This window comes from Hemiscyllium ocellatum, chromosome 25 (genome assembly GCF_020745735.1).
Source record: "Hemiscyllium ocellatum isolate sHemOce1 chromosome 25, sHemOce1.pat.X.cur, whole genome shotgun sequence".
NCBI classification, from domain to species: Eukaryota; Metazoa; Chordata; class Chondrichthyes; order Orectolobiformes; family Hemiscylliidae; genus Hemiscyllium; species Hemiscyllium ocellatum.
In genome coordinates this window covers 31,951,645-31,977,587 of record NC_083425.1, presented here as the reverse complement: position 1 = coordinate 31,977,587, position 25,943 = coordinate 31,951,645, and the positions used below count along the sequence as shown (strand labels likewise).

Sequence of the window (25,943 nt, the reverse complement as noted above, 5' to 3'; positions counted from 1 at the left end):
GTCTATAAAGAGAGCTGTTTGTAAATTTTCTTCACTTTAACTGAACCAATAACTACAGTTCATACCTTTAATGCAGCAAAGCTATTACGTTTCATGTTTTATTTAGCTGACGAACAGATGACAATTTATATCACAGACTGCTGACTGCATTGATTTCTTTATTAAGATGGATAAAAAGAAAAAGGAGTATTGTTTTAGTTGAACAATAATCAGACTAATGTATTAAAACATTGGCTTCTTCCTATACCAGACCTGTAACAGCTGTTGTACGCTTTAACTATTTGTCTATTTAAAGATTAACATTAAAACATCTGCATTCCAAATGCTGTACTTCTAGGTCATTTTGTTGTGAAGCTATTTCATTTTTAATAGGCTACAATATTTGGCATCCCTGCCTATGTTTACAAACAGCGCCATCATTGTCAATCACGGATATAATTTATGAGATGTTAGGTCCTGGCTCTATCACTGGTGGAGAAACAAAGGAACCGGCACTGCAGTGTTGACATTACCTCGATAACTTGAGCTGCTCTGCTATTTGTAGACAAAGCCACTCGCTCAAAATTCTGAGATTGCGTTTTTAAAACAAAATCATACTTTGAGTTTAGTACTGAACTTGAAAGTTGAAAACGTTTAATTATACGGTACTTCTGTTTTAAATAAATGCTTTACTTATGCTCCCATTCCTCACAGCTATAATACACTTAAAATGATTTCATCTGCAATGTCAGATAGAATTTGTGCTAGTATGGAATACTGAAATGTTACTGTTTGGACCATGCTTAAGGCAATGGTGAAAATATAAACTGAAAAATGTTATTGAATTCTCTATTTGTGATTGAATTTGAATATTTTAAAATTGGGATCTTGACAAAACATTACATTATGACAGCTCTGAAACTCGCTAAAATATTGAACTAAACAATTGCATTCATTATAAAAATATTGTGAGTTCTTTATCTAGCTCTTATTTTGTACCACTACATGCTGCTTGTTTCTGCAATCTGACATGAACAGTTCATTATTTATTCATTTTTCAGACTCTAGATAGATGGAGTGTAACACTGGAACAAGAATTGTGTTCCTTTTGGAGAAAGCTTTGATGAATTTGTGCTCTACATCTATCTTGGTTTGCCAAATGACAAATACACTGGCCTCTGGGGGTTCATGCAGCCCACCCCCACCTGAGCATTCTGCTGCCTGCATACCATTCACTATTTGTTGCAAGAAAAGCACACAAATACACATTTTGCAGGTATTGATTTTACTGCTTGTTCATTAGTTGCAGAGGGAACTGAAGCTGCATTGGTAATCTATATTAGAAAGAGATAGTCATGTGAGAGATGTAGATTATCGTTGAAACATTAGAGAGCTTTATCTTATCAAACTGGCAGTAACCAGCTTGTCTACACTGCATTGGCATTGCTAGATGCCACCTCTTATTTCTGCTAGACAGTTGTTTTCTATTTATGAATGTGTTGATCTCTGTGGAATCCCTGCAGTGCCCTTGGAAGAATTATAAATCAGCTCAGCTAATGCATTCACCCAGTACAATTGAACACAACAAACAATATCTAGCTCAGAAAAGCTACACATTTGTCTAATTTAGAAATATTATATGAAACCAGATATAATCTAACCTCACTTGGCCACAGAACTCAAGATTCCTTTGCTTTAATTTGTTGAAACTGATATATAAGTTCAATCACTAGTGTTAATTGGTGATATATCAGAATATAATGGAAAATTATTTTCAAATCAGATGATTTTTCTCTAGTTCACTCTCTTTAGATAAAAAATTATAGATATTGATATGAGATTTTTAAGTCCCAACAAAACACTGAAAATTTGGTAGATAGTAACTTCTAATTTATTTTAAGTATGTATTCTTATCCCTTTGGGTTGCACCTTTCAATCACATTTTATTTCAATTGTTCAAAAACAATTTGGAACAAGAACACGTTTTATACTTTTTGATATCTGTTGCTACTGATAATGAATTATGATAATTATGAGTTTGCCTTTCTAATAATGCAGATGAATTCCATTGTGGACTTTTACTTGTAATTTTCCCATTGTTAATTTTTTAAACTCACCCTTTTTTAGGTTTTAATGTGTTTTGTATTATTCTGATGAAGAAGACATGCAGCTTGCCACTAAGTGAATACCGGTGCCAATCTTTAAACACCTAACAGTCAAACTCCACCTTTCCCTTCTTCACTGAGAAGAAGTAATTAATTGTAATCTTTCCAATAATTTTGTGAACAAAATTCATAGGTTTTCTGTGTGGGAATTAAAACTCTATGGAACAGTTTAACTGAATAGAAATGCCACATATTACCATGTCAGTGCAGCAGCTCATTTTAAAAATGCCCTAAGAGTTTGATATCAGGTTTGCTGTTCTTTGCCATATTCAAAACAGCAATTTAGAAGATCATTTAAATTATTGCCTTTTTAGTTGCTCCCTTTTTGGGTATCTTCCAAAAAACATTTAATTCTCTCTTGTAAAAGCTGAATGATTATAACTCAGCTAATACAAATATTGTGATATCTTGCATTTTAGTAAACAACATGTGTGTGCAGATCAAAAACTTTTAACATTATATTGAAACAGTAATTAAAAAATTGAATCTTTAATTGAATTTGTAAATTTGATTTTTTTTGGAAATCTATTTGTTTTATTGTCTTTTTCTGAATGAACTTATCCACGAACAATATTTTCAATCATCTTTAACTTTAATTAATAGTAAGTTGTATCAGCAATAAGTGGAATCTACAGAGTTTCTCAAAGAATATCATCTAGATTCTGAAATTTGCATTCTTCGATAAAGTGCATTGATGCCATGGTAGCATTCATAATGCTGATAGTGGCTCTACGGGAATGCAATTCTATCTGTAAATAAATGACTTCTCTTTTTAATGTATATTATCAGTAAAATTAGTTCATAAAACATTTTTAAGCTATTTTTGTGTATATTGCATGTTCATCTTTGGAATGTCAATTACTTAAACTTAAAATAAAAGAACTGCTTTATTATTAAATATATTTTTAAGTTTGGGGAAGACGAATTTTCAAAAACTGTTTCATAATTTTAAAAAAGCATTAAAAGTCATGAAATACTTTTAACAATTAAATTTACGGCTATAAAGATTATAAGGTATCTTTTAGTGCAATGAAAATGTAAACAACTTCTACAAATATACTGCATATTATATGTAAAGGTTTTAGTTTTGAATGACAGTAGGTCTCCTCTTTATACCATTGAGTGACATTTCAGTCAAGAAGTGATGAAACAGATGGACTTCACTGACATTCGTCAAGGGGATTCTCTGGGATTGTGCCCACACACCAGCATTGATCTTAGTGTTGTCCACTTACACACTGTTCAAAAGACTTTAAAACAAATAGTTACCCATTGAGATTTTACAATGAGTATAATAAATCTCAGCAGGAAAAAAAATTGTAAAATATTTCTCAAGTACTTTACAAACTCTTGTGTAAATCAATGGTGACTAATTGACATACTTTAAAAGTATCCCCTGCTATAGGGAACTTCATTCCAAAGTCAATGAGAAGGTTGCTTGCTCCCCTAATGGAACAGTGTAAATCAAATTAATCAGTTCACATCTGTGACTCTCACATTGTGTGGTTATGTTTCATGGTGAGGGATTGCGAGAAAGAGAAAAAAATTGCAGAATAATCTTAGACTTTTTTCACACACCTTTCAGCAGCTATTTCAGCCTTGGATGTTTTGTGCTCTGTTAGGGAATAAGTCATGATATGGGTGAAACAAAAACCATCATTTTCAAATGTTTTAATGAAGGCTGTATAATGGCACAATGCATTTACTTTGTGAATGGTTGAACCATACAAAGTAGAAAGATCCTAAATCACCAATATGTATTTAGCTACATGACTCTAACCAGGGTGCCGAAACTACTTTGTTTATTTTTGGGTGAAGGACTTGGATTTTCTTACCTGATTGCCATCCATCAATCAATCTTGGCTGCAAAACAGGTACAGTTTTACTCAGGAGCTTTGCTGTGACTGTTCCTGCAATTGTCTTACATTGACTGCTTAGGCTTATATGTATAATGATCATTTGTGTGATATCATAGAATGCCTACAGTGTGGAATCAGGCCCTTCAGCTCGACAAGTCGACACCGACCCTCTGAAGAGTACCCACCCAGACTCATTCCCCTACCCTATTATTCTACATTTACACCTGACTAATGCATCTACCTTACATATCCCTGAACACTATGGGCAATTTAGCATGGCCAATTCACCTAATCTACACATCTTTAGATTGTGGGAGAAAACCCACGCAGATACGAGGAGACTGTGCCTGTGTGGAGTTTGCAGTCGCTCGAGGCTGGAATCAAATCGGAGTCCCTGGAGCTGTGAGGCAGCAGTGCTAACCACCAAGCCACCGTGCCGCCCAGTAAATATGTTGGAATAGGATTTGGACCTACAAAACCATAGTTACTAATAGAATGAATGCCTTCTAAACAGGAAATGAAGGGGTGGCTGAAGATCAGGATAGTAGGTTCAATTTAAAACATTATTTTTTAAAAAAATTGACATTCATATTCTTTTGAAATTCAAAGAACTATAATTATTACTATTGAGTTTTTATTGCACACGTCCCTGAAATATTTGGCTCAAGAAATCCTATTTTGTCTGCTGGCACTTTGATCACAAAGGCTTTTACTATGATTGTCACATTAGAAAAAAAAATCAACAAAGACAACCTGACTCAAAGATAAAAGTTTTTCTACTTTATTGTTTTTGAAAGAAAGACACTATCAATTTTCTAAATGCAAGCTATCAAGTGGTCTGACCAGAGTGGAATGGAGCAGAGGCTGTATTTCTGAATATTCACTCCTGCTGCTGCACAGTGGCGTGCCAATTCAGCTTTAATATATTTGATTTTGATTGGGTTATTTCACTGGGTCAAATTAGATAAGCTCTGCACCTATTAAGTAGATGAAGTCGAGCTGTATCAGATCGTGTACAATTGACAATTACCGGGTCGTTTGTATATGTTGAGGACAGGCTTGTTTGTGATGACTTTTCGAGATGATTGGGGACAGACTGGTTACCAGGGCAACCAGCGGAGAAGGGATCACGTGCCGTGAGCGCGTTCACCCGATTGGTTGAATTTGACAAATAGACTGATAGCCGAGGCGGGCCCTATCTGTTTTTGGAAGTTATATGGCATCATCAGTATTATTATTACCATCAATTCCCTTTCCCGTCCCCGGGTGTTTACCTGTTGGCTGTTTTATTTCTCCCTTCCCTGTTTTGGCGGGTTCAGGAACAGCAGGAAAGTCTGACGAGCAGGTCTGAATCCCCGGCCCAAACACACAAAATAAAACCCTTTCACCCTCCCCAACCCCCAACAAAAATAAAAAAAAGTTTGCGGTCTCCGCGGCGGTCACGTGACGTTCTGGCAGCCGAAGTGAGTGACAGGTCGCTGTGGTTGTCGTGGTAACCCGAAGAGGCGGGACGGTTGGGTGCGAGCTTGGGTGGGGGGGCGGGAGAAAGTGTTCGTTGTGATCACGTGTCAGCCAGACAGGGTCAGAGGTCGTTTCCTTAGCACGATTACCCTTCTCTTGTCAGTTACAACAAAATGGCTGCAGTAGCAGCACCGTTACTGATAATTAACTGACGGCGAGAGCGACGAGCTCAACTTTTCCCTTTCTCCAGCCCCCTCCCCTCTCCGACCACCCCACTCTGACGTTGTTTTGTCTACTGTTGGATATTTCCTCCCCCCACCTTCTATTTGCACTTTAAATTGATGAGGTTTGTACCTGTCGGCTGTTGCTAGGGGTGTCTGTGTATGTGTTGTGCCGTCTAGAGGCTGCTGCTGGGTTGGGGGAAGAGACTGGGCGGGCGGCGCTGCTAGCTGCTTCTTCCTTTCCCCGTGTGTTTATGTACAAATAGCCCCCGCTCCCGTCGATCGCCTGAGCGATCCTGACTGCAGCTGTCAGCCCCCGTGCATGTTTTCAGATCTGCCAAATTTATGAGTCTTTTTACAAAAAGGCTTTTATTTTCCTCCTATCTCTCCCTCTCCCGCCCCCCAACGCTTTCAGAGACCCCGAGTTTAAAGCTGCCAAAGAGCCTCAGGAAGAAATTAAAAGGTAAGACGGATGATTTGAGTGTTGCTTTTTTTTTGATTTTGTAACGTCGAGTTCTGTCTTCTACGCGGGCTTAAATGTTAAGAGATAGATTGAATTGTAGATTTGTTTCTCTTTTGAGGAGCTGTCAATGTAGGGATCATGAAATAGCAAAAGGTTGTGCACTGGTTTTCCAATAGCCAGTGAAATGGAAAGAGGAGTGAAGGTTGAAATGTAACGTTCTTCGTTTATAAAACTGGCTCAGCTGGTGCAGCGGGGTTTGAAATCGACTGACTGAATAAAACGTGTTTCGATCGCTGTGCAAGTTGGAAATACGACAGCACTATCGCAAAGAGATGTCGTAGCTTTTTCGCAAATGGTAAAACCACTGCAACGTGAAGTAGGACATTTCTGCAGTACTTGTTTGACATTGGGAATACATTCTACTTTTTACTACACAATGTAATTTACTGAAAGTTCTGTGCAGTCATGGTCGTTAAGGAACACTTCTGTTCTTTTGCGTGGTGTTGACTGGCTTCTGTTGTATCGTCAAAGCGCTGGCATTTTTGGACCGTTGCCTACGTTGTCTGTCTCCCTCTGCGCACAGTTCTTATACTGTACCTTATCATCCAGATCTCTTTAGACGTGGAATGTACCTTTTGACAACAGCTGCGGTGTGGAGGCTTTTTCTTAGTCTGAAATGTTCTCCTCCAGGAATACAAACCTAGATAATTTTTAAAACATGCAGCGGAATTCGATTCATTTGAGAATCGAAAGATTTTAAGTATTTGAAACGCTGCCTTGTTATGGTAATATGTGGAGCATCGAATTACAAGTACAAAAAAAGAGTCAATATAACGTGGGTAGGGCATGTCTATAGTTTGTAGGTATCCCAGGAAGATTTTGTTTTGTGTAATATAAGTATCCGTATTGGAGTTTTCTTTGTGTGCATTAAAAAAAATCTATTTTTTAACCTTTGCAGCAAATTATGTCAATATGTATTTGGCACCAATCATTTTTACAAACGTCATAGGTATTGCCCTGTTTTGTGAAGTGTTCAGGAAATTAATGCATTCTAGCGTTCTGCAATTTACCATCAAGTATACACACTTTTCATAATTTTTTAGAAGGTTACATAATGTACTTATGTTTTTGTATAATTTTCCAAAAATCCAAATAAACTAATTATTTCCTGTAATCAAACATTTTTACAAAAATATGGATGTGGGTTTCCTCGCTGAGCTGGAAGAAGCAAACCTACATCTAGAACCTCACCCTGAGCTACAAATCTTCTCAAAACTTGCTTACAAAAATATAATTAGATTTAAGAAAATTATTGGCTGTTTCCTACCTAGAGGTGTAACGTTTGTTATTAAACAATATATTGCATAGTGCTCAGAAGAAACAGAGCAAACTTGTCACACTTCATGTAAAATCTAAAGTTATTTAAAAAAAATTGGATGTGCTGTAAAACGGTTTGTGTTCAAGGATTTGTATGGAGAAATAATGCAAAATGTTTCCCTAATGGATCAGTGAACAGGGCAACTTTAAAGATTTGGAGTATTCAACTTCAAAACTAATTAATGTACTGAGTAAATTGATTTCTTGGGTTGGTTTATTACAAAGTGTCTTTCACTTGGGTTAAACTAAGAAAATTTGGCCAGGTTGCTTGGTTCGTCTCACGTACAGGTGAGGATTTGATGATTAGAATTATCAGAAGATCTGATTAGAAATAGTGTTGAAAAACTATTTTGAGGTTTGGATATGACCAAGCAGTTGGATGAGATCCAGGACAGTAAATGGTTGCTATATAATAGTAACCTAACAAGGAGTCAATATGTAAAAAGCAAGGTACCTTTTTTCCCCCAAATGAAAACATACTGTGGCTGCTGTAAATCTGCACGCGCAGAAAACATGGAAATATTCACAGAATCCCTGGAGAGAGAAATAATTCATATTTCAGATCAATTACTTTTATTCGGAACGCTAAAGGAATTTCTGAAAAAAGGTCATTGATTTTAAAATTTTAACTCTGTTTCTCTCTCCACAGATGGTACTAGACCTTTTGGGCATTTCTGCACTTTGTTTCCATTTTGATATAAAATTATGTTGAGTTGGGCCACACATGCACATTTCATGTTAAAACTGTGATGGAGCTGGTAGCTAAAAATATAACGGTTGTCTCTCCCGTTAGTGTTGTTTTTAACAACAACATCACTTATCAAAAATAATTCCTCTCTCGTGACATCTGGATCATTGGTGATCTTTTGCTGAAGATTAGCCTTTGCAGATCACAGCCTTTATGCGGTACATTTTGTTTTTAAGTGTTTCTGCATTGCAACTGTTTTGTTGCTATGTTTACAAGTACTGTTCCTGTCATTTTACAAATTTTACCTATATTGGTATTATGTATTTGGGAGCAAATGGAAATTTAGTAATAAAATCCCCACTTACTTTCCATTGACTGGCTTAAATTTTAATCTTGGTTCAAAAGAAATAAGAACAGGAGTAGACCATTTACATCCCCCCCCCCCCCAAAAAAAAGTCTCCTCTGCCATTCGTGGCTCCTCTAATCTTTGCCTTATTAGTTACACTTTTCTGCTTGTTCTTCATAACCCATCAGTTCTGATGAGGAATCATGTAGACTCGAAACATTAGCTTGCTTTCTCTTCATGGATGCTGCCTGACCCACTGATCTGTAGTATTTTTTTGTTTCAGTTCAGATTCCAGCATCTGCAGTAATTTGCTCCTTCAACTTAGAAGAGCCTTGCTATACTGCTTCCAATGCCAAGAAGTTCCTCCTGTGTTCAAAAATTAATTGATGGTAGTTGCTAAGGTGACGTCCTAATCTGACTTGAATAAAATTAATTTTACACTAATGTCTATAATAGATGTCAGGCCTGGACAGGAAATCATCGATTAGTTTTGAAAATCAAATGTTGAATAAAGTGCAATGGAAACGCTGAAGTAGAATTTCAATACTTTCTGGTTAACTACATGGATTCCAGAAGCAAAATTCTTTTATGTATTAATCCACTAGTGAGACGTGGGCACTGCTGGCTGGCCAGTATTTATTGCCTGTCTCTGGTTGCCCTTGAGAAGGTGCCTTTTTGAATTGCATTTCTTATGCTGCAAGTATTCCACAATACCATTTGTGAGGAAACTCCAAGATTTTGACCCAAGTCGGTGATGAGTGGCTTGGGGGAAAACTTGCAGATGGTGGTGTATCTGCTGCCCTTGTCCCTCAGGATCAAAGTGGTTGTGGGTTTAGAAGGTGCTGTCTAAAGATCTTTTGAATATTTTGAATTACTTCTGTTCAGCCAGAATTATATTTTGAATTCTTGTTTCAACAAATAAAACTTCTACATGCATTCAATAACATAACTGTCTAAAGGTGAATAATAAAGAGTGCAGTACAATAATTACAAATATTCTGTGGAACTAAAAGGACCAGTCTGATGCTATACAACTGTGGCTGAGCAGAAGTAATACACAATTTGAATAAAACCTTAAGACATTAAAAATTTAATTGACCTTTAAAATCATGATGGAAAAGGATAGACCAGATCTAAAAGTTGAAGTTCTAAATTGTTGAAAGGCCAATTTTGATGGTATTAGGCAAGTACTTTCAAAAGCTGATTGGAGGCAGATGTTCGCTTGTAAAGGACGGCTGGAAAATGGGAAGCCTTCAGAAATGAGAGTACAAGAATCCAGAGAAAGTATATTCCTGTCAGGGTGAAAGGAAAGGCTGGTAGGTATAGGGAATGCTGGAAGACTAAAGAAGTTGAGGATTTGGTTAAGAAAAAGAAGGAATCATATGTCAGGTAAAGACAGGATAGATCGAGTGAATCCTTAGAGTATAAACGAAGTAGGAGTATACTTAAGAGGGAAATCAGGAGGGTAAAAAGGGGACATGAGATAGCTTTGGCAAATAGAATTAAGGAGAATCCAAAGGGGTTTTACAAATACATTAAGGACAAAGGAGTAACTAGGGAGAAAATAGGCCCCCTCCAAGATCAGCAAGGCGGCCTTTGTGTGGAGCCACAGAAAATGGTGGAGATACTAAATGAATATTTTGCATCAGTATTTACTGTGGAAAAGGATATGGAAGATATAGATTGTAGGGAAATAGATGGTGACATCTTGCAAAATGTCCAGATTACAAAGGAGGAATTGCTGGATGTCTTCAAATGGTTAACGGTGAATAAATCCCCAGGACCTGATCAGGTGTACCTGAGAACTGTGGGAAGCTAGAGAAGTGATTGCTGGACCTCTTGCTGAGATATTTGTATCATCAATAGTCACAGGTAGGTGCCGGAAGACTGGAGGTTGGCAAACGTGGTGCCACTGTTTAAGAAGGGCAGTAAAGACAAGTCAGGGAACTATAGACCGGTGAGCCTGACCTCAGTGGTGGGCAAGTTGTTGGAGGGAATCCTGAGGGACAGGATGTACATGTATTTGGAAAGGCAAGGACTGATTCGGGATAGTCAACATGGCTTTGTGCATGGGAAATCATGTCTCACAAACTTAATTGAGTGTTTTGAAGAAGTAACAAAGCAGATTGATGAGAGCAGAGCAATATATGGACTTTAGTAAGGCGTTTGACAAGGTTCCCCATGGGAGACTGATTAGCAAGGTTAGATCTCATGGAATAAAGGGAGAACCAGCCATTTGGGTACAGAACTAGCTCAAAGGTAGAAGACAGAGGGTAGTGGTGGAGGATTGTTTTTCAGACTGGAGGCCTGTGAGCAGTGGCGTGCCACAAGGATCGGTGCTGGGTCCTCTACTTTTTGTCATTTACGTAAATTATTTGGATGCGAGCATAAGAGGTATAGTTAGTAAGTTTGCAGATGAAACCAAAATTGGAGGTGTAGTGGACAGCGAAGAGGGTTTCCTCAGATTACAACAGGATCTGGACCAGATGGGCCAATGGGCTGAGAAGTGGCAGATGGAGTTTAATTCAGATAAATGCGAGGTGCTGCATTTTGGGAAAGCAAATTTTAGCAGGACTTATGCACTTAATGGTAAGGTCCTAGGGAGTGTTGCTGAACAAAGAGACCTGGGAGTGCAGGTTCATAGCTCCTTGAAAGTGGAGTTGCAGGTTGATAAGATAGTGAAGAAGGCGTTTGGTATGCATTCCTTTATTGGTCAGAGTATTGAGTACAGGAGTTGGGAGATCATGTTACAGCTGTACAGGACATTGGTTAGGCCACTGTTGGAATATTGCGTGCAATTCTGGACCCTTTCCTATCAGAAAGATGTTGTGAAACTTGAAAGAGTTCAGAAAAGATTTACAAGGATGTTGGCAGGGTTGGAGGATTTGAGCTATAGGGAGAGGCTGAACAGGCTGGGGCTGTTTTCCCTGGAGCATCGGAGGCTGAGGGGTGACTTTATAGAGATTTACAAAATTATGAGGAGCATGGATAGGATAAATAGACAAAAAGTCTTTTCCCTGGGGTCGGGGAGTCCAGAACTAGAGGGCATAGGTTTAGGGTGAGGGGAAAGATATAAAAGAAACCTAAGGGGCAACCTTTTCACGCAGAGGGTGGTATATGTATGGAATAAGCTGCCAGAGGATGTGATGGAGGCTGGTACAATTGCAACATTTAAAAGGCATTTGGATGGGTATATGAATAGAAAAGGGTTTTTTAGGGATATGGGCCAGGTGCTGGCAAGTGGGACTAGATTGGGTTGGGATATCTGGTCGGCATGGACAGGTTGGTTCGAATTGTCTGTTCCCGTGCTGTACATCTCTATGATCCTATAGGAATTTACATAGAGCTATATAGAGTCCTAGAGTCACCCTCCAGCAATGTGTTTGTAACTTAATCAGTCTAATGGAGAACAGTAATGATAGATGAAATTGATGCTGGGGAGTTGTGATTGGCTCACACTTGTGAACTAATTTCACCAACACACAATTGCAGGTGATACCTTCTGTTCAAAGTTTGTGAGGACCTTTCACCATTGTTTGGGAGGAGTGGAAGAAGAGTTTGGTTATGTTTTATTCTGTGGATATGCAGAAATAGGTCTAGGTCTAAATGACTATTCTGAAGTCTATAGTTTATATTCCATTTAATTGATTTTCAAGTTTCCTGGATTGGGGACCTTTGGTGAATTGGTGACATTTTGGGATCCTTGCCTGAAGCATATCACTATTCAAATGAAAGTGTAGTTGTGAAGTATGTTTTTGCTTCTTTGGAATTGATTAAGCCAACAGACAAACCATAGAAAACCGAAATATCTTGACACTATGCTGGTGGTATAGTCCCCCCCCAACCCTAGGTTGATGGAAATATGTCATTACACACTCTTGGAATGGTCTGAGCCGGAAACTCTGAATTGGCATGAAGGAAGAGTGGTAGTTGACCTAATGGCTACTTTGAACTTGCTTGTAACATCAACATACAGTTACCATTGTTGTAATGCAGGCTAATCCTATTGCCAACGAAGCTCTCACCAAAAATAAGTAGTTGTTTTTCTGTGTGTCGATTATGATCTTTTAACTTTTTTTTAATGCAGCATATAAATCTGTTTTTTTTTCAAAAGATCATGTGAATTATTTGGTTCAGTCCTGTTTTATTTAAATTGAGTCCAGTGTGTTCACCATATTAATTTTTTTGTTGTTGATAATACTGTGATAATCTTTGTTACAACCTGCAAATGTCTTTAACCTTTTTTGTTTCTTTAATTTTCCTTTTTCTTTAATAGACTAAAGAATTGGGGTGCTGTCTTTTATACTTGGGGAGCCCTACACATAATTAAGCATCCTGTCAGTTACCATGTTTATCATAGTTGCATGTTATTAACTTGATACATTATACTTGTCACTTTAATTAACTACAACTTTACAGTGCAAAATCTATCCATTTTGAGAACTGTTTACAAATGTAATTAATTGTTGCAACAATTAGGGCATTGACTTAACAAAATTCTTTACAGTGTAATGTAATTTTGGTTTCACCAGTTTTTAATTTTAGTTACTTATAACACTTGCTAACTTGTTTAGCAGATATCCCACAGCTAAGTCATAACAGTGAATTTGTTTTAATCAGGTTATTTACCAGTTGTGACCATTTCTACACAGCTAGTGTATTATTATCATGTAGCAGACTGCGGTGATGAATGGAAAATAATTATCTTGGTTACAAAACATGTTGTGAGTAAATGTTTTTATTCTGTTTTGTTAATCAGTAAACAGTGTATCTTAAATGGAGAAAATTCTATGAATATTGATACACACCACCTCCATGATTTTCGCTTACCCAGTCCCCAATGCCTTATCTTCACCATGGACATCCAGTCCCTGTACATCTCCATCCCCCATCACGAAGGACTCAAAGCCCTCCGCTTCTTTCTTTCCCGCGTTACCAACCAGTACCCTTCCACTGACACCCTCCTTCGACTGATTGAACTGGTCCTCACTCTGAACAACTTCTCTTCCCAATCCTCCCACTTCCTCCAAACCAAAGGAGTTGCCATGGGCACCCGCCTGGGCCCCAGCTATGCCTGCCTCTTCGTAGGATATGTGGAACAGTCCATCTTCCGCAGCTACACTGGCACCACCCCCCCAACTTTTCCTCCACTACATCGATGACTGTATCAGTGCTGCCTCGTACTCCCACGAGGAGGTTGAACAGCTCATCCACTTTACTGACACTTTCCACCCCAACCTCAAATTTACCTGGACCATCTCAGACTCCTCCCTCCCCTTCCTAGACCTTTCCATTTCTATCTCGGGCGACCGAATCAACACGGACATCTACTATAAACCGACTGACTCCCACAGCTACCTAGACTACACCTCCTCCCACCCTGCCCCCTGTAAAAACGCTATCCCATATTCCCAATTCCTTCGTCTCCGCCGCATCTGCTCCCAGGAAGACTAGTTCCAATACCGTGCAAACCAAATTGCCTCCTTCTTCAAAGACCACAATTTCCCCCAGACGTGATCGACGATGCTCTCTACCGCATCTCCTCCACTTCCCGCTCCTCCGCCCTTGAGCACCACCCCTCCAGTCGCCACCAGGACAGAACCCCACTGGTCCTCACCTACCACCCCACCAACCTCCATATACATCATATCATCCGTCGTCATTTCCGCCACCTCCAAACGGACCCCACCACCAGGGATACATTTCCCTCCCCTCCCCTATCAGCGTTCCGAAAAGACCACTCCCTCCGTGACTTCTTCATCAGGTCCACACCCCCCACCAACCCAATCTCCACTGTCGGTACCTTCCCCTGTAACCGCAAGAAATGCAAAACTTGCGGCCACACCTTCTCCCCCCCCCCCCCCAAAAGGGTTCCTTCCATATCTGCCACAAATTCACCTGCACCTCCACACACATCATTTACTGCATCCGCTGCACCCGATGTGGCCTCTTCTATATTGGGGAGACAGGCCGCCTACTTGCGGAACGTTTCAGGGAACACCTTCGGGACACCCGGATCAACCAACCCAACCACCTGGCTCAACACTTCAACTCCCCCTCCCACTCCACCAAGGACATGCAGGTCCTTGGACTCCTCCTCATCTTCCACCTAGGAACCCTCCAACCACAAGGGATGAACTCAGATTTCTCCAGTTTCCTCATTTCCCCTCCCCCCACCTTGTCTCAGTCCCAACCCTCAAACTCAGCACCACCTTCCTAACCTGCAATCTTCTTCCTGACCTCTCCGCCCCCACCCCCGCTCCGGCCTATCACCTTCACCTTAACCTCCTTCCACCTATCGCACTTCCAACACCCCTCCCCCGAAGTCCCTCCTCCCTACCTTTTATCTTAGCCTGCTTGGCACACTCTCCTCATTCCTGAAGAAGGGCTCATGCCCGAAATGTCGATTCTCCTGCTCCTTGGATGCTGCCTAACCTGCTGCGCTTTTCCAGCAACACATTTTCAACACCGGGTATTGCCCAAGGAAAAACTGATTGGCAAAGATCTGGGTACTGAAATTGTTTTTATTAAAGGATCTGCTAACATTCGGAGGCAAAAAAAGCAAGTTTAATCTTCACAATATTATGGATGGTTTTATCTGAAACGTTATGGAACGTCTGAGCTGCTATATGTGATTTGTTGCACCTGTCAAAATGTGAAGAGAGTTTTCAGAGCAGATTGTTGGATGTGGATTGCCTTGAAGCTTCCTTAGTGAAATTGTAGTTTTCCATAAACTAATTTTATTTTTTCAGCTTTGTAGTTAGAGGGCATCTAGTAAGTAGGGAAAAGCCTCAAGAAGTGCTATGTAATATTGAGTTAACACAGCCAGACGGAGGGATGCACTCTACTGAATGCCAGTTTTATTTTGTTCTTGATATGAACAACTGAGTTATAGGGCATTCATTATTGCAGTATTAATGTGCAGCTTTTGTATGAACCTTCCCAAACTCCCAATTCAAGAGGATGTAAGAGGTCTCATGACAACATTTTGAAGATGAGCAAGAAGTTCTCCTGGTTACTTGGCCAATGTTCATTCTAAAGTAATAATATCATAATAGGCATATTAGCTATATTGTTGGTATTAATGGGATTTCATGTTTCAATAAAAAATCTGCATTTTGGTAAACGTTAAGGATGTGAGATCATAAGGTTTTAAGAAATAGGAACAGCACAAGATCAATCAGCAACTTAAGACTGTTCTATCATTAAGATCATGACAGATCCACTTTCCTGACTGTACCAATTGCCCATGACACACTCATCTCTTGTGGACCAAAAGTTTTTCTAGCTTAACCTGCAATATATTCAATTAATGACTTCAACCTCTACTGCTGTTTGGGGAAGAAAATTCCAAAAGTTAATTGACCTATGTTGTGCAAGTTACATTTATTGGAAGGGAATATGTGATTTATTAATGGGGAGTAAAATTATGAAGTTATGAGGGGTTTGGATATAGTGGATACGACCTGTTTCCCTAGATAAGGAGATCAATTACAAAGGGGCACAGATGTAGCTGAGGGGACATAAGAGAAACATTTTCGCCTGAAAAGTGGTGGGCATGTGTAATTTGCTGCCTGGATTGCTGGTTGAGGCAAGGCACTCATTTCATTTCAACTGTACCCAAATCTGCACTTATTTTATGAAAGTCTACAGAGCTTTTTTTTTAATGCATCCATCAATCAGACACAATGGCTGACAGGCCTCTGATACCTATGTTTATTCATATGAGCAATTGAATTCTGAGCAGAAGTAGGTCCTTTGTCCTGCTGAGCTGTTCCACCATTCAGTGAGACTATGGTTGATCTGTTTCTGATAACCTTTAATTGCTTTCCCTAACAAGAATCTTACCTGTGTCCAAATTAAAAATATTCAGTGGGCCTGCCTTCTGAGGTACAGAATTCCAAGGTTGCACACTGAGAACAGAATTCCTTCCTTCGAGATCTAAAAGGACAATGCCAAAAATTTAAACCGTGGACCCTAGTTCTGTACTCAGCCACAAGAGCAGCATCTTCTCCAAAGCTATCTTATGTGAGGTTGATCAGATTTTGTATAGTTCAATTAAATCACCCTCATTCTCTCAAGCTCCAGTGGAAACAAATCCAATCTATCCATCCTTTCCTCATAAGGCATTTTCTTCATACTTCCCTAGTATTTGCTATCCTTATGATTTAAAATGTTTTTTCACTTTTACTCCAGTTGTTTCTACTATTGCAAAATGTCTCTGCTTCAGTTTAGTGCTGGATTAGAACAGTGTTTTGTTTTAGTCGTGGGACCTGGGCATCATTGGCTAGGCCAGCATTTATTGCTGCCCTTGAGAAGGGAATGTGAGCTGCTTTTTTGAAGTGTGGTCAGTGTGCTGTAGATAGAGGGATAGTGCCACTATGGAGGAAATTACAGGATTTTGACCTAACAAAACTGAAGAAATAGTGATATATTTCCAAGTCCATATCCTAAGTGGCTTGGAGTGGAACTTGCATGTGGTGCTGTTTCTACATCTGTTGTGTTTGTCATTCTAGATGGTTCTTATTTAATTTATTTACTTTGTGCAGTGAGGGCATTGCTGGGTGGGCCAACATTTATTGCCTGTCCCCAGTTGCCCTTGAGAAAGTGGTGGTGGTGAGCTATCTTCTTCTACCTTCTGCTGTGGGTTGACCTACAATGCCCTTCGGGAGGGAATTCCAGGATTTTGACCCAGCAGCGGTGAAAAAATGCTAATATATTTCCAAGTCAGGATGGTGATTGTCTTGTAGGGGAACTTGAAGGTGGTGGTGGTCCCATATTTCTGCTTCCTGTGTCTGTCTATATGGAAGTAGTGATGGGTTGAGAAGGTGCTATCTGAGGAGTTTTGTGAATTTCTGCAGTGCATCTTGTAGATGGTACACACTGCTGCTCCTGAGTGTTGGTGGAGGGAGAGGCTGTCTGTGATGCGGTGCCATGCAAGCAGGCTGCTTTGTCCTGGATGGTATCAAGCTGCTTGAGTTGTTGGGGCTGCCCTCATTTAGACAAGTGGGGAGTATGATTTGTAGATGGTAGAAAGGCTTCTGGGAGGTAGGAGGTGAGTTACTCATTGCAATCTTCCCAGCTTCTGACCTGCTCTTGTAGTCATTGCATTTATTTGGTGAGTCCAGTTGAGTTTCTGATCAATGATCACTCCCAGGATGTTGATAGTGGGTGATTCAGTGATGGTAACACCATTGAATGTCCAGAGGCAGTGGCTAGATTGTCTCTTATTGGTGATGGTCATAGCCTTGCCTTTGTATGGCATTAAAATTAATTGCTACTTGTCAGTTGAAACCTGGGATTTTGTCCAGATCTTGCTGCATTTGGACAAGGACTGCTTTTGTGTCTGAAGAGTCTCAAATGCTACTGAACATTGTGCAATCATCAATGAACATCTCAACTTTTGACTTTATGATGGAGGGAGAGTCATTGATGAAGCAGCTAGGACATTACCCTGAGGAGCTCCTACACTAATGCCATATAACTGAGATGACTGACCTCCAACAGCCTCAGCCATCTGCTTATATGTTCGGTATGACTCCAGCTGATAGGAATCAGTGTGAATACTCTCTATCAACTCCAGATTTGCGAGGTCTCCTTGATCCCACAGTTTGATGTTAAGGAAAGATGACCAAAAGTCCAGTTCAGTGCTTCATGTAAAATTGTTTCAAATTACAGGATTTCGGATTTGAAGGTTTACGGCAAGATGACTGAAAGTTTTACCTTTTTAATATAAAGACTGAGGTGATTGAGTCAACAAACATTGGGTGAGCAAGGTAGTGAACATAAATAGTGCGAGTTCTAGTTTAAGACTGACTGATTGTGACAGTCTTTGCTTTAATTATGAATGTACAAAAATAGAAGCTGTTGACCTAGTCTGCAGTTTGTAACTGTTTTTGGGGACCTGAGAAGCTGGGTGGGCCTTGAAGCTCCATTTGTTACACATTTCTATTCACTCTGAGAAAATGATCCAGGGCTGCCCTTTTATCCTTTTGATCATGCTACTCCCTCAGCAGTCAGAACAGTTTTGTAATTTGACTTTGCACCAATGCTTTACATAGCAGTATATTCATTAATAAGTCATAGACGTTGTACAGTTCAGAAATAGACCCTTTGGTCCTCTATCTCCATATGCTGACCAGATACCCTAAATTAATCTAGTCTCGTAGTTCATATCTCTCTCAACCCTTCCTATTCATATACCCATCCAGATGCTATTTAAATATTATAATTGTACCAGTCTCCTCCACCACCTGTAGCAAATCATTCCATACACTCACCACACACTGTGTGAAAAAGTTACCCCTTGAGTCCCTTTTTAAATCTTTTTCCCCTTTCACCATAAACGTAAATCCTCTAGGTTTGGACTCCCCTACTGTGGAGAAAATACCCTGGCTATTCACTCTATTCACACCCCTTATGATTTTGTAAACTTCTATAAGATCACCCCTTAGCATCCAACATTCCAGGGAAATTAGCCCAGACTATTAAGCCTCTGCCTATAGTTCAAACCCTCCAACCCTGGAAACATCCTTGTAAATGTTTTCTGTACTCTTTCAAGTTTCACAATGTCTTTCCCACCATGGGGAGACCAGACTTGAACACAGTATTCCAAATGTGGCCTAACCAATGGCACAACCTGACCTCCCAACTCCTATACTCCGTGCACTGACCAGTAAAGGCAAGCATATCAAATACTGCCTTCACTACCTTGTCTATCTGTGATTACACTTTCATGCAACTATGAAGGTGTCTTTGTTCAGCAACACTCCCCAGGCCCTTACCACTGTGTATAAGTCCTGCCCCGGAAGTGTTGTTGCATGCCTGAATACATTGACTAAAATAACTGTAACTGACTGCATATATAAACATTGCTTTCACTTAACGTTGTCAAGTTTCCTTTCATTGCTGTCAGTGAGGTGTTGTGTCTATTGTAAATCTAACAAATGTGATGTTCAAAGTAATTAATTCATTGTGCTGTGATATGTCACGTTCTTGGCATATTATTTTGAAATAAAAAGTTGTATTCTAAAACAGGAGCCTTTTTATCTACTGTGAATGGTTACTAATACCCAGCAGATCATGAGCTTACTATTTACTGTGCTGCAGTAGTGTTAGCTCTATTTATGTGATAATTGCAGGTTTAACTCTTCAAGCTGTGACCCACCTTTTTGCTTTTCTGGAACCTGTAATAAGTGAAAAAACCTCAGTTATGCTTTATTTCAGTGTAATATGGGTTCAATATATAAACCCAATAATTATGGGTACAGGAATTACTAATTCAAATCTGAATTGGAATAAAATTGGAATATTTACCACTTGCTGCGTGAAATATGTTCAAGAGCATAAATTAGAGCAGAACTTAGCCATTTGACCTCTCATCTCTGTGATTCAATAAGATCATAGCTGATTTGATTAAGCATTTAATTCTACTTTCTTTCCTGTCTCTGATAACCTTTGATTCCCTTGCCCTGCAAAGGTCCAACTCAGTTGTGAGTTAGGCAGTGGTGCAATGTAGTATCACTGGACTGGTAATCCAATAACTGTCAGGCATCCTCTGGACATAGATTCAAACCTCACCATTGATGCTGATGGAATTTTGAATTCAATTTTTTTAAATTTGGACAAAAGATTAGTCTAGCGGCAACATGCAACCACTATCAATTGTTGTAAAAACCCATCTAATTTACCAATGTCCTGGTATTTGTGACTTTAGATCCACAGCAGTGTGGTTGATTCTTAACCAGCTTGTGGGCAATTGGAAATGGGCAACAAATGCTGGCCTAGCCAATGATGCCCATATTCCATGAAGAATGGCCAAAACTCTACTGCTTGCTAGAGAACAGAAATCCAAACATCAGTCATCCTCAGAAAATAAATTCTTCCCTGTCTCCATATTTTTAGATATTTCCGTTTTAAACTGTGCATCATCCATAGGAGTTGCTGACTTTGCGTAATTGGGCTTTATCATCACTTTTCAAACTTAGTAGCTCCCTTTTTCATTGGTGAAAGACGTGCAGACCTCTAAGTAAAAATTGAAAGAACTGTGAGTGTTGTAAGTCAAAGACAAAAATAGAAATTGGTTTTATAGTTAGTGTTTTCTGTGCTGATTTCTTCATTGTTATAAGGGAATGTGAAAGGCAACATTCTAGTACTGTGCGTCTTTCTTAGAATGACGTTCAATGTTCAGCACAGAAACAAGCCATTCAATCCAAGTTGGCATTTGTGCTCAATTCTAATTTCCCCAAATTCTTAGCAGCATAATGCTTTATTCCTTTCTGCTTCTTACACTCAACCGGCCTTCCCCTGTTATATATAAGTGTGTGTTTATTTTCCTTGATTTGCTTCCTCTGGTAACAATAACTACATTTTCATCACTGTTAGTAAACAAGTTTCTTCTGACCTCACTATTTGTTTTCTGGTGACTATCTTTTATTGATTGCCTCTTGTATTGTTCTTCTCTGCAAATAGAAACACTGTCTAATCTGTCACAACACTTCATAAATTTAAAAACCTGTACTAGGTGACACCTGTCTTCAATGTTCATGATCCTGTTCATCCCTTGTGTAATGGATACAACTTTTCTCATTTTTCCCATTTCAGAGAAGGATAAATTAGGCTAGCTCTGTTTTTTTTTGTCATGAGAAAACAATTTTATAAATTCCCCTTTTTAATAAAAAACAAAGGTTCTTGAAATTTTCCATTATCCTTTTGTGCCTCTGTAACTTGTATTTCCATTTTTAAAACATTTGTGTATTATCTCCAGATCTGTTTGATGTTCTGCTATATTCAGTCATATTTAATAGCCTACTTCTTTAACTATTATTCTATTTATCAAAATTCACAAATTCATGACCTAAATGATGAATGGATATCAAGAGTCTTACAAAAGATTCTTTGGTTGAATAACGTTAGTCTAACTAATCATATATTTGTTCCAACTCTAAACTCTCAACCAGATTGTCTCTTTCCTGGTGACATATGAGCCCTTTAACATACGCGTTCTAGCTCTTGCTGTGAATCTTCAATATACCATGGTTACAAATTTTGTGTATGGTCCTTATTCCTGCACATGCAGTAATACTAATTGCTCCTATAAAAGAATATTGTATTGAAGACCCAGTGTTTATCTGTAGTTATGTCATTATGAGATGTAAACATTTGGTTAACTTTATTTGTCTTTGGATAGGTTATGTAGATCAGGTCTCTTCCCTGGGTTAGGGGTGTCCAGAACTTGAGGGTATAGGTTTAAGGTGAGTGTGGAAAGATTAAAAGGGACATAACGGACAACGTTTTCAGACAGAAGATGGTGCGTGTCTGGCATGAGCTGCAGCAGGTTGTCTTGCTCAATTTAAAACTCTTATAAATGACATTACTATCTATTCTAAACTCATGAGTCTGGATAAAATCATCCTCGATCAAAAACTCAAGTCAGAGTATCTTGTTCTATTTTATTTCCATATATTCACAAAGAATAGAAGCAAAATACTGCAGATGCTGGAATTCTGAAACAAACACAGAAAATATTGGAGAAATTCAGCAGGTCTAGCAGCATCTATGGAACGAGAAACAAACAAGATTAAACTTTTGAGTCCAATGTGACTCTCCCTCAATTCTGAAGACTAATTGTACATGTTTCGTTGTCCATAGACACTCCCAGATCTGCCGAATTTTTCTAGCATTATTTTCCATTTGTTTCACAAAGGAGCTATTTTAGACCTCACCTACTTGAAGACGTAGGACTGAGGTCTTCCCAGTTCAATGGAATTAAGATATTTATTGAATTATCCTGGAAGTTAATTTATGGTTTATTGTTTCCGGTCTCTGGGGAAACTGCATCAATTCCTGGTTCGTTAACATTTTAAACCATTTGTTTCTGAATGGTGCTTTGTAACTTTGTTTCAGGGGGTTGCCTTTGAGTTTCATGCTTCACATCATAGTGATATACATGGGACATAAAGTTCCATTGTTGAACTGAGTCCGACCAAGTAAATGGTTAAATAATGTTACAAGTTACTTTTTTAGTGCAATAAATTCTGTATCTGTGAAATCAACATCCATGGGCAAAAATTGTTTATCAATGCTGTTTTTAAACTATGTTAACTTTTTTTAAGCTAGTTCTGCACTCGTGAATTTAATCATTCGTGGGGATTCTCTGGAACTTAACCGTTGTGGCTATGTAGGAATGACTACATAAAATTGATGGACAGCAGTACATTTGTATCTGAGATGATTGACGTGAAAAGGGAAAGATCATCAGATTATATACAGACTAACTTTGAGGAAAGTAACCGTTCTTCTGTTTATCTTTTGTAATCAGGAGTTATCCATATTTCGTGAAATATTCTTTAAGAACTTTTATCCAGCAGATGTAAGAGCCCTACGTACCAGTGCAAAGTACTTTTTATGGGTAAGATGTCTGAATTTGAGGTTAAATTACTTATGACAGAACCAACATAAGTGTGAGTATCTCAATAGTGCAAGGGAAACCTTGAGTGAAAGGTGTATTCAGTCTAATCCGAAGTTCAAAGTTCTCCAAAAGCTGTGTTTAACTGAATTGATGAGCTCCTTGTGCTGGTGCAAATGACTTAATACAGCCACAACACTTGTTAGGATTGTGTTTGTTCTTAACATTGTTAACCACAAATGAGTCTGATAGGCTGTCAATTCAAAGCTGTTCTTTGTCTTCGATTATCGACTAATTACAGATGTATATGCCCGTGATGGTATTGGTAGGCGTATTTACTGTATTGTCCTCATGGGGTCAAAGTAATGTCTCCATATTGTGAGGCACAACCAGTATGCTGAATATAGCGATTTTGAACAGATCTAGTTACTCGAGACCGGGTTTGCACGCGATGTTGTGGCCATCTGCAGATTTATTTGATCTTAATCTGTAACCTCATGGCTTAACACATCTCCCTGTCAATGGATTATTATGGTCGGTATACTAGATATAACTCAAAAAGAGGTGTCAAGGTTGTGACACTATAACACCAGGGCTACTTCTATGTCAAACAACAGAGATGAGAGATGCCAAACTGGCAGATGAAATCGTAAGTTCCATAGTTTTGCCACATCTAGCCACAGAAGTAATGTGTGTTGACTCATTGGAGGAAGAAGAGGCACAACAGATATTCCCATCTGCAATGAGTGATAGCCCAACATATCAGTGTTAAAGAAGTATTTGTAATCTCCTTCAGCAAGAAGTGCCAAATGTTTCATCTCTGCCTTCTCCTATGGACCCCAGCAACACAAATGTCAGTTTTCAGCAAATGGATTTGCTCCATATGATATCAAGGAACAGCCCAAGGTATTGGATGCTGTAAAGATCCTGACAACATTTGGCAAAACTACTGAAGGCATGCTGCTGATCCAACTGCATCGGAGCCATCTGGTCTACTAAAGCTATAGCATGGGAACACTGGCATCTACTGTCCATCAGTCCATTCTTGCACATCAGCAATGTGATAGAAGGTGGGGTCAAAAGTGCTACCGAGGGACACTTGCTCAACAATACCTGCTTACTGACACCTGGCTTGGGTTTCACCCTAAGATCTTCCTTTTTTTAAACTTGCTGAGTGGATCTCCATGATCTCTGCTTGTCAGCACCTTCTGAAACTAGAAATCCGTGCATTAGCACGCTGGTCGGCATGTGCATGGAATTTCCAATCAGCTTTGTGGTTGTGCAGTTGAGAAGGAATGGTAGCTGCACAAGACCCACTCAGCTCCTAATGTTGATTCAAACATGGAGAGGAGCTAAATTCCAGCTATGAGGTAAGAGTGACTGCTTTGATATCACTTTAGCATTTGATAGAGTATGGCATCAAGGATCCCTAGCAAAACTGAAGTTTATGGCAGTTGAGGGCAAAGGAAAATAATTGTAGTTGTTGGCAGTCAGCCTTGGTACGTCACTAAAAGGAAAACCTCATGGTGTATATTTTCTAATCAACCTGTTGTTCAGAGATGTTATTACACACCTCTGGCAGAGTAGGATTTGAACTTGGGTCTCCTGGCCCAGAGGTAAAAATGCTACCACAGTACTATAACAGCTCCTAAGGCTTCAGGGTAGATATTTTGAAGCAACCTGTTCATACTTGTTAAAATATACCTCTTGAGCAGTAGGACTTGAATCCAGGCCTCCTTACACAGAGGTGGGGGCACTACCCCTGCACTGCAAGAACAGGGGTAATTTTTAAGTATATTGTCCCAGATTGGAGTTATATTTAGCTGCTTCATAAATGATTGTCCTTCCATCAAGAGGTCAAAAAAGGGGATGTCCACTGCACGATACTCAGTGCTTTTAATGACTCCTTCAACACAAGCCATTTCTATCCATACGCAGGAAGACCTGAAAGACATTCAGGCTTGTGCTGACTACCAATAACATTTATAGCACTGGCAATAACCGGCTCAAACAAGAGATGTTGGATTCATCTCCCCATGACATCCAATGCATTAGCATCACTGAATCCCCCTCTATCAACATACAGTAGACTAGAAACTGAGCTGAGAAAGTCCTATAGGTACTGTGGCTGCAAAAGCAGATCAGAAGCTAGGAATTCTGCAGTGAGTAACTCTTGTGACTCTTTGAAAGCTCGTTTGCCACCTTAAAATATCAGTCAGGTGTGTGATGAGGGCTCTCCATTTGCCCTAGCTGAATGCAGCTCCAACAATACTCAAAACTGGAACTGGAAATCCGTGCATTAGCAAAACTCATCAAAATTCACTCTCTGCAGCACAGGGGCGGCAGAATGTGCCATCTACAACAATGGTCTCCAACACACAATCATATTTTGAATTTAAGTGCAACAAGGATGTGTCCAGCAGAACATCAATATTTCTGCTATATTGATCTTCCATAAAGAGCATATAATTTTTTTGGACTGTGTGACACCTATGACTACACGTTTCAACCTAAATTTCAAATCACAAGCAGATAGTTTGAGATTGCAATGTTTACAAACGAGCATCAAATGTCTATCAGGCCAGTGTGATATTTGGACCTGATTATCTTTATTTGGGAGAACACCTATCTCATAGAGGAATGTGAAGCCAAAGTAAACTTTCACTTGAAAAGCACAGGATAATAAAAGTGAGTATCCAAAAATTACTGTCCCTTGATGTGACTTTCAGCTCAATATTATTTTGGATTGCTATTAACTCCATATTGACTGCAGTGCTTTTGTAAATCAAATATCTCGGGGTTTTCATAGCCAACACAGCAATGTCAACTTGAAGGTTTTGAGACAAATGCAACAATTTGATACGTCACATCTAATTTCTGAAATTGCCTGTTGAATTCCTGTGCTAATGTCTTCTAGTGGTAACAGATGTTTTCTAGGTTGAACCATTTTTCTTTGTCATTTTATTTCAGTATCCAG

The 25,943-nt window shown here is 39.2% G+C and overlaps 1 protein-coding gene and 1 long non-coding RNA gene across 10 annotated transcripts in view; one reads left to right on the top strand and one right to left on the bottom strand.

Annotated features, from left to right (window-relative positions):
• LOC132827808 (uncharacterized) overlaps positions 1–5,398 on the bottom strand; it is a 54,356-nt gene extending 48,958 nt beyond the window's left edge. For all 3 annotated transcript variants that reach the window (XR_009646044.1, XR_009646045.1, XR_009646043.1), the window contains exon 1: positions 5,278–5,398. This is a non-coding gene — a long non-coding RNA (uncharacterized LOC132827808). The remainder of the gene's footprint in view (positions 1–5,277) is intronic.
• A 222-nt stretch (positions 5,399–5,620) lies between these two features.
• The window catches only part of tnrc6c1 (trinucleotide repeat containing adaptor 6C1), a 201,936-nt gene continuing 181,613 nt past the window's right edge, over positions 5,621–25,943 (top strand). For all 7 annotated transcript variants that reach the window (XM_060844188.1, XM_060844182.1, XM_060844187.1 and 4 more), the window contains exons 1-2: positions 5,621–5,810; positions 6,101–6,148. In XM_060844188.1, the coding sequence (XP_060700171.1) occupies positions 5,806–5,810; positions 6,101–6,148 (53 nt within the window). In that variant the 5' untranslated portion in view covers positions 5,621–5,805. The remainder of the gene's footprint in view (positions 5,811–6,100; positions 6,149–25,943) is intronic.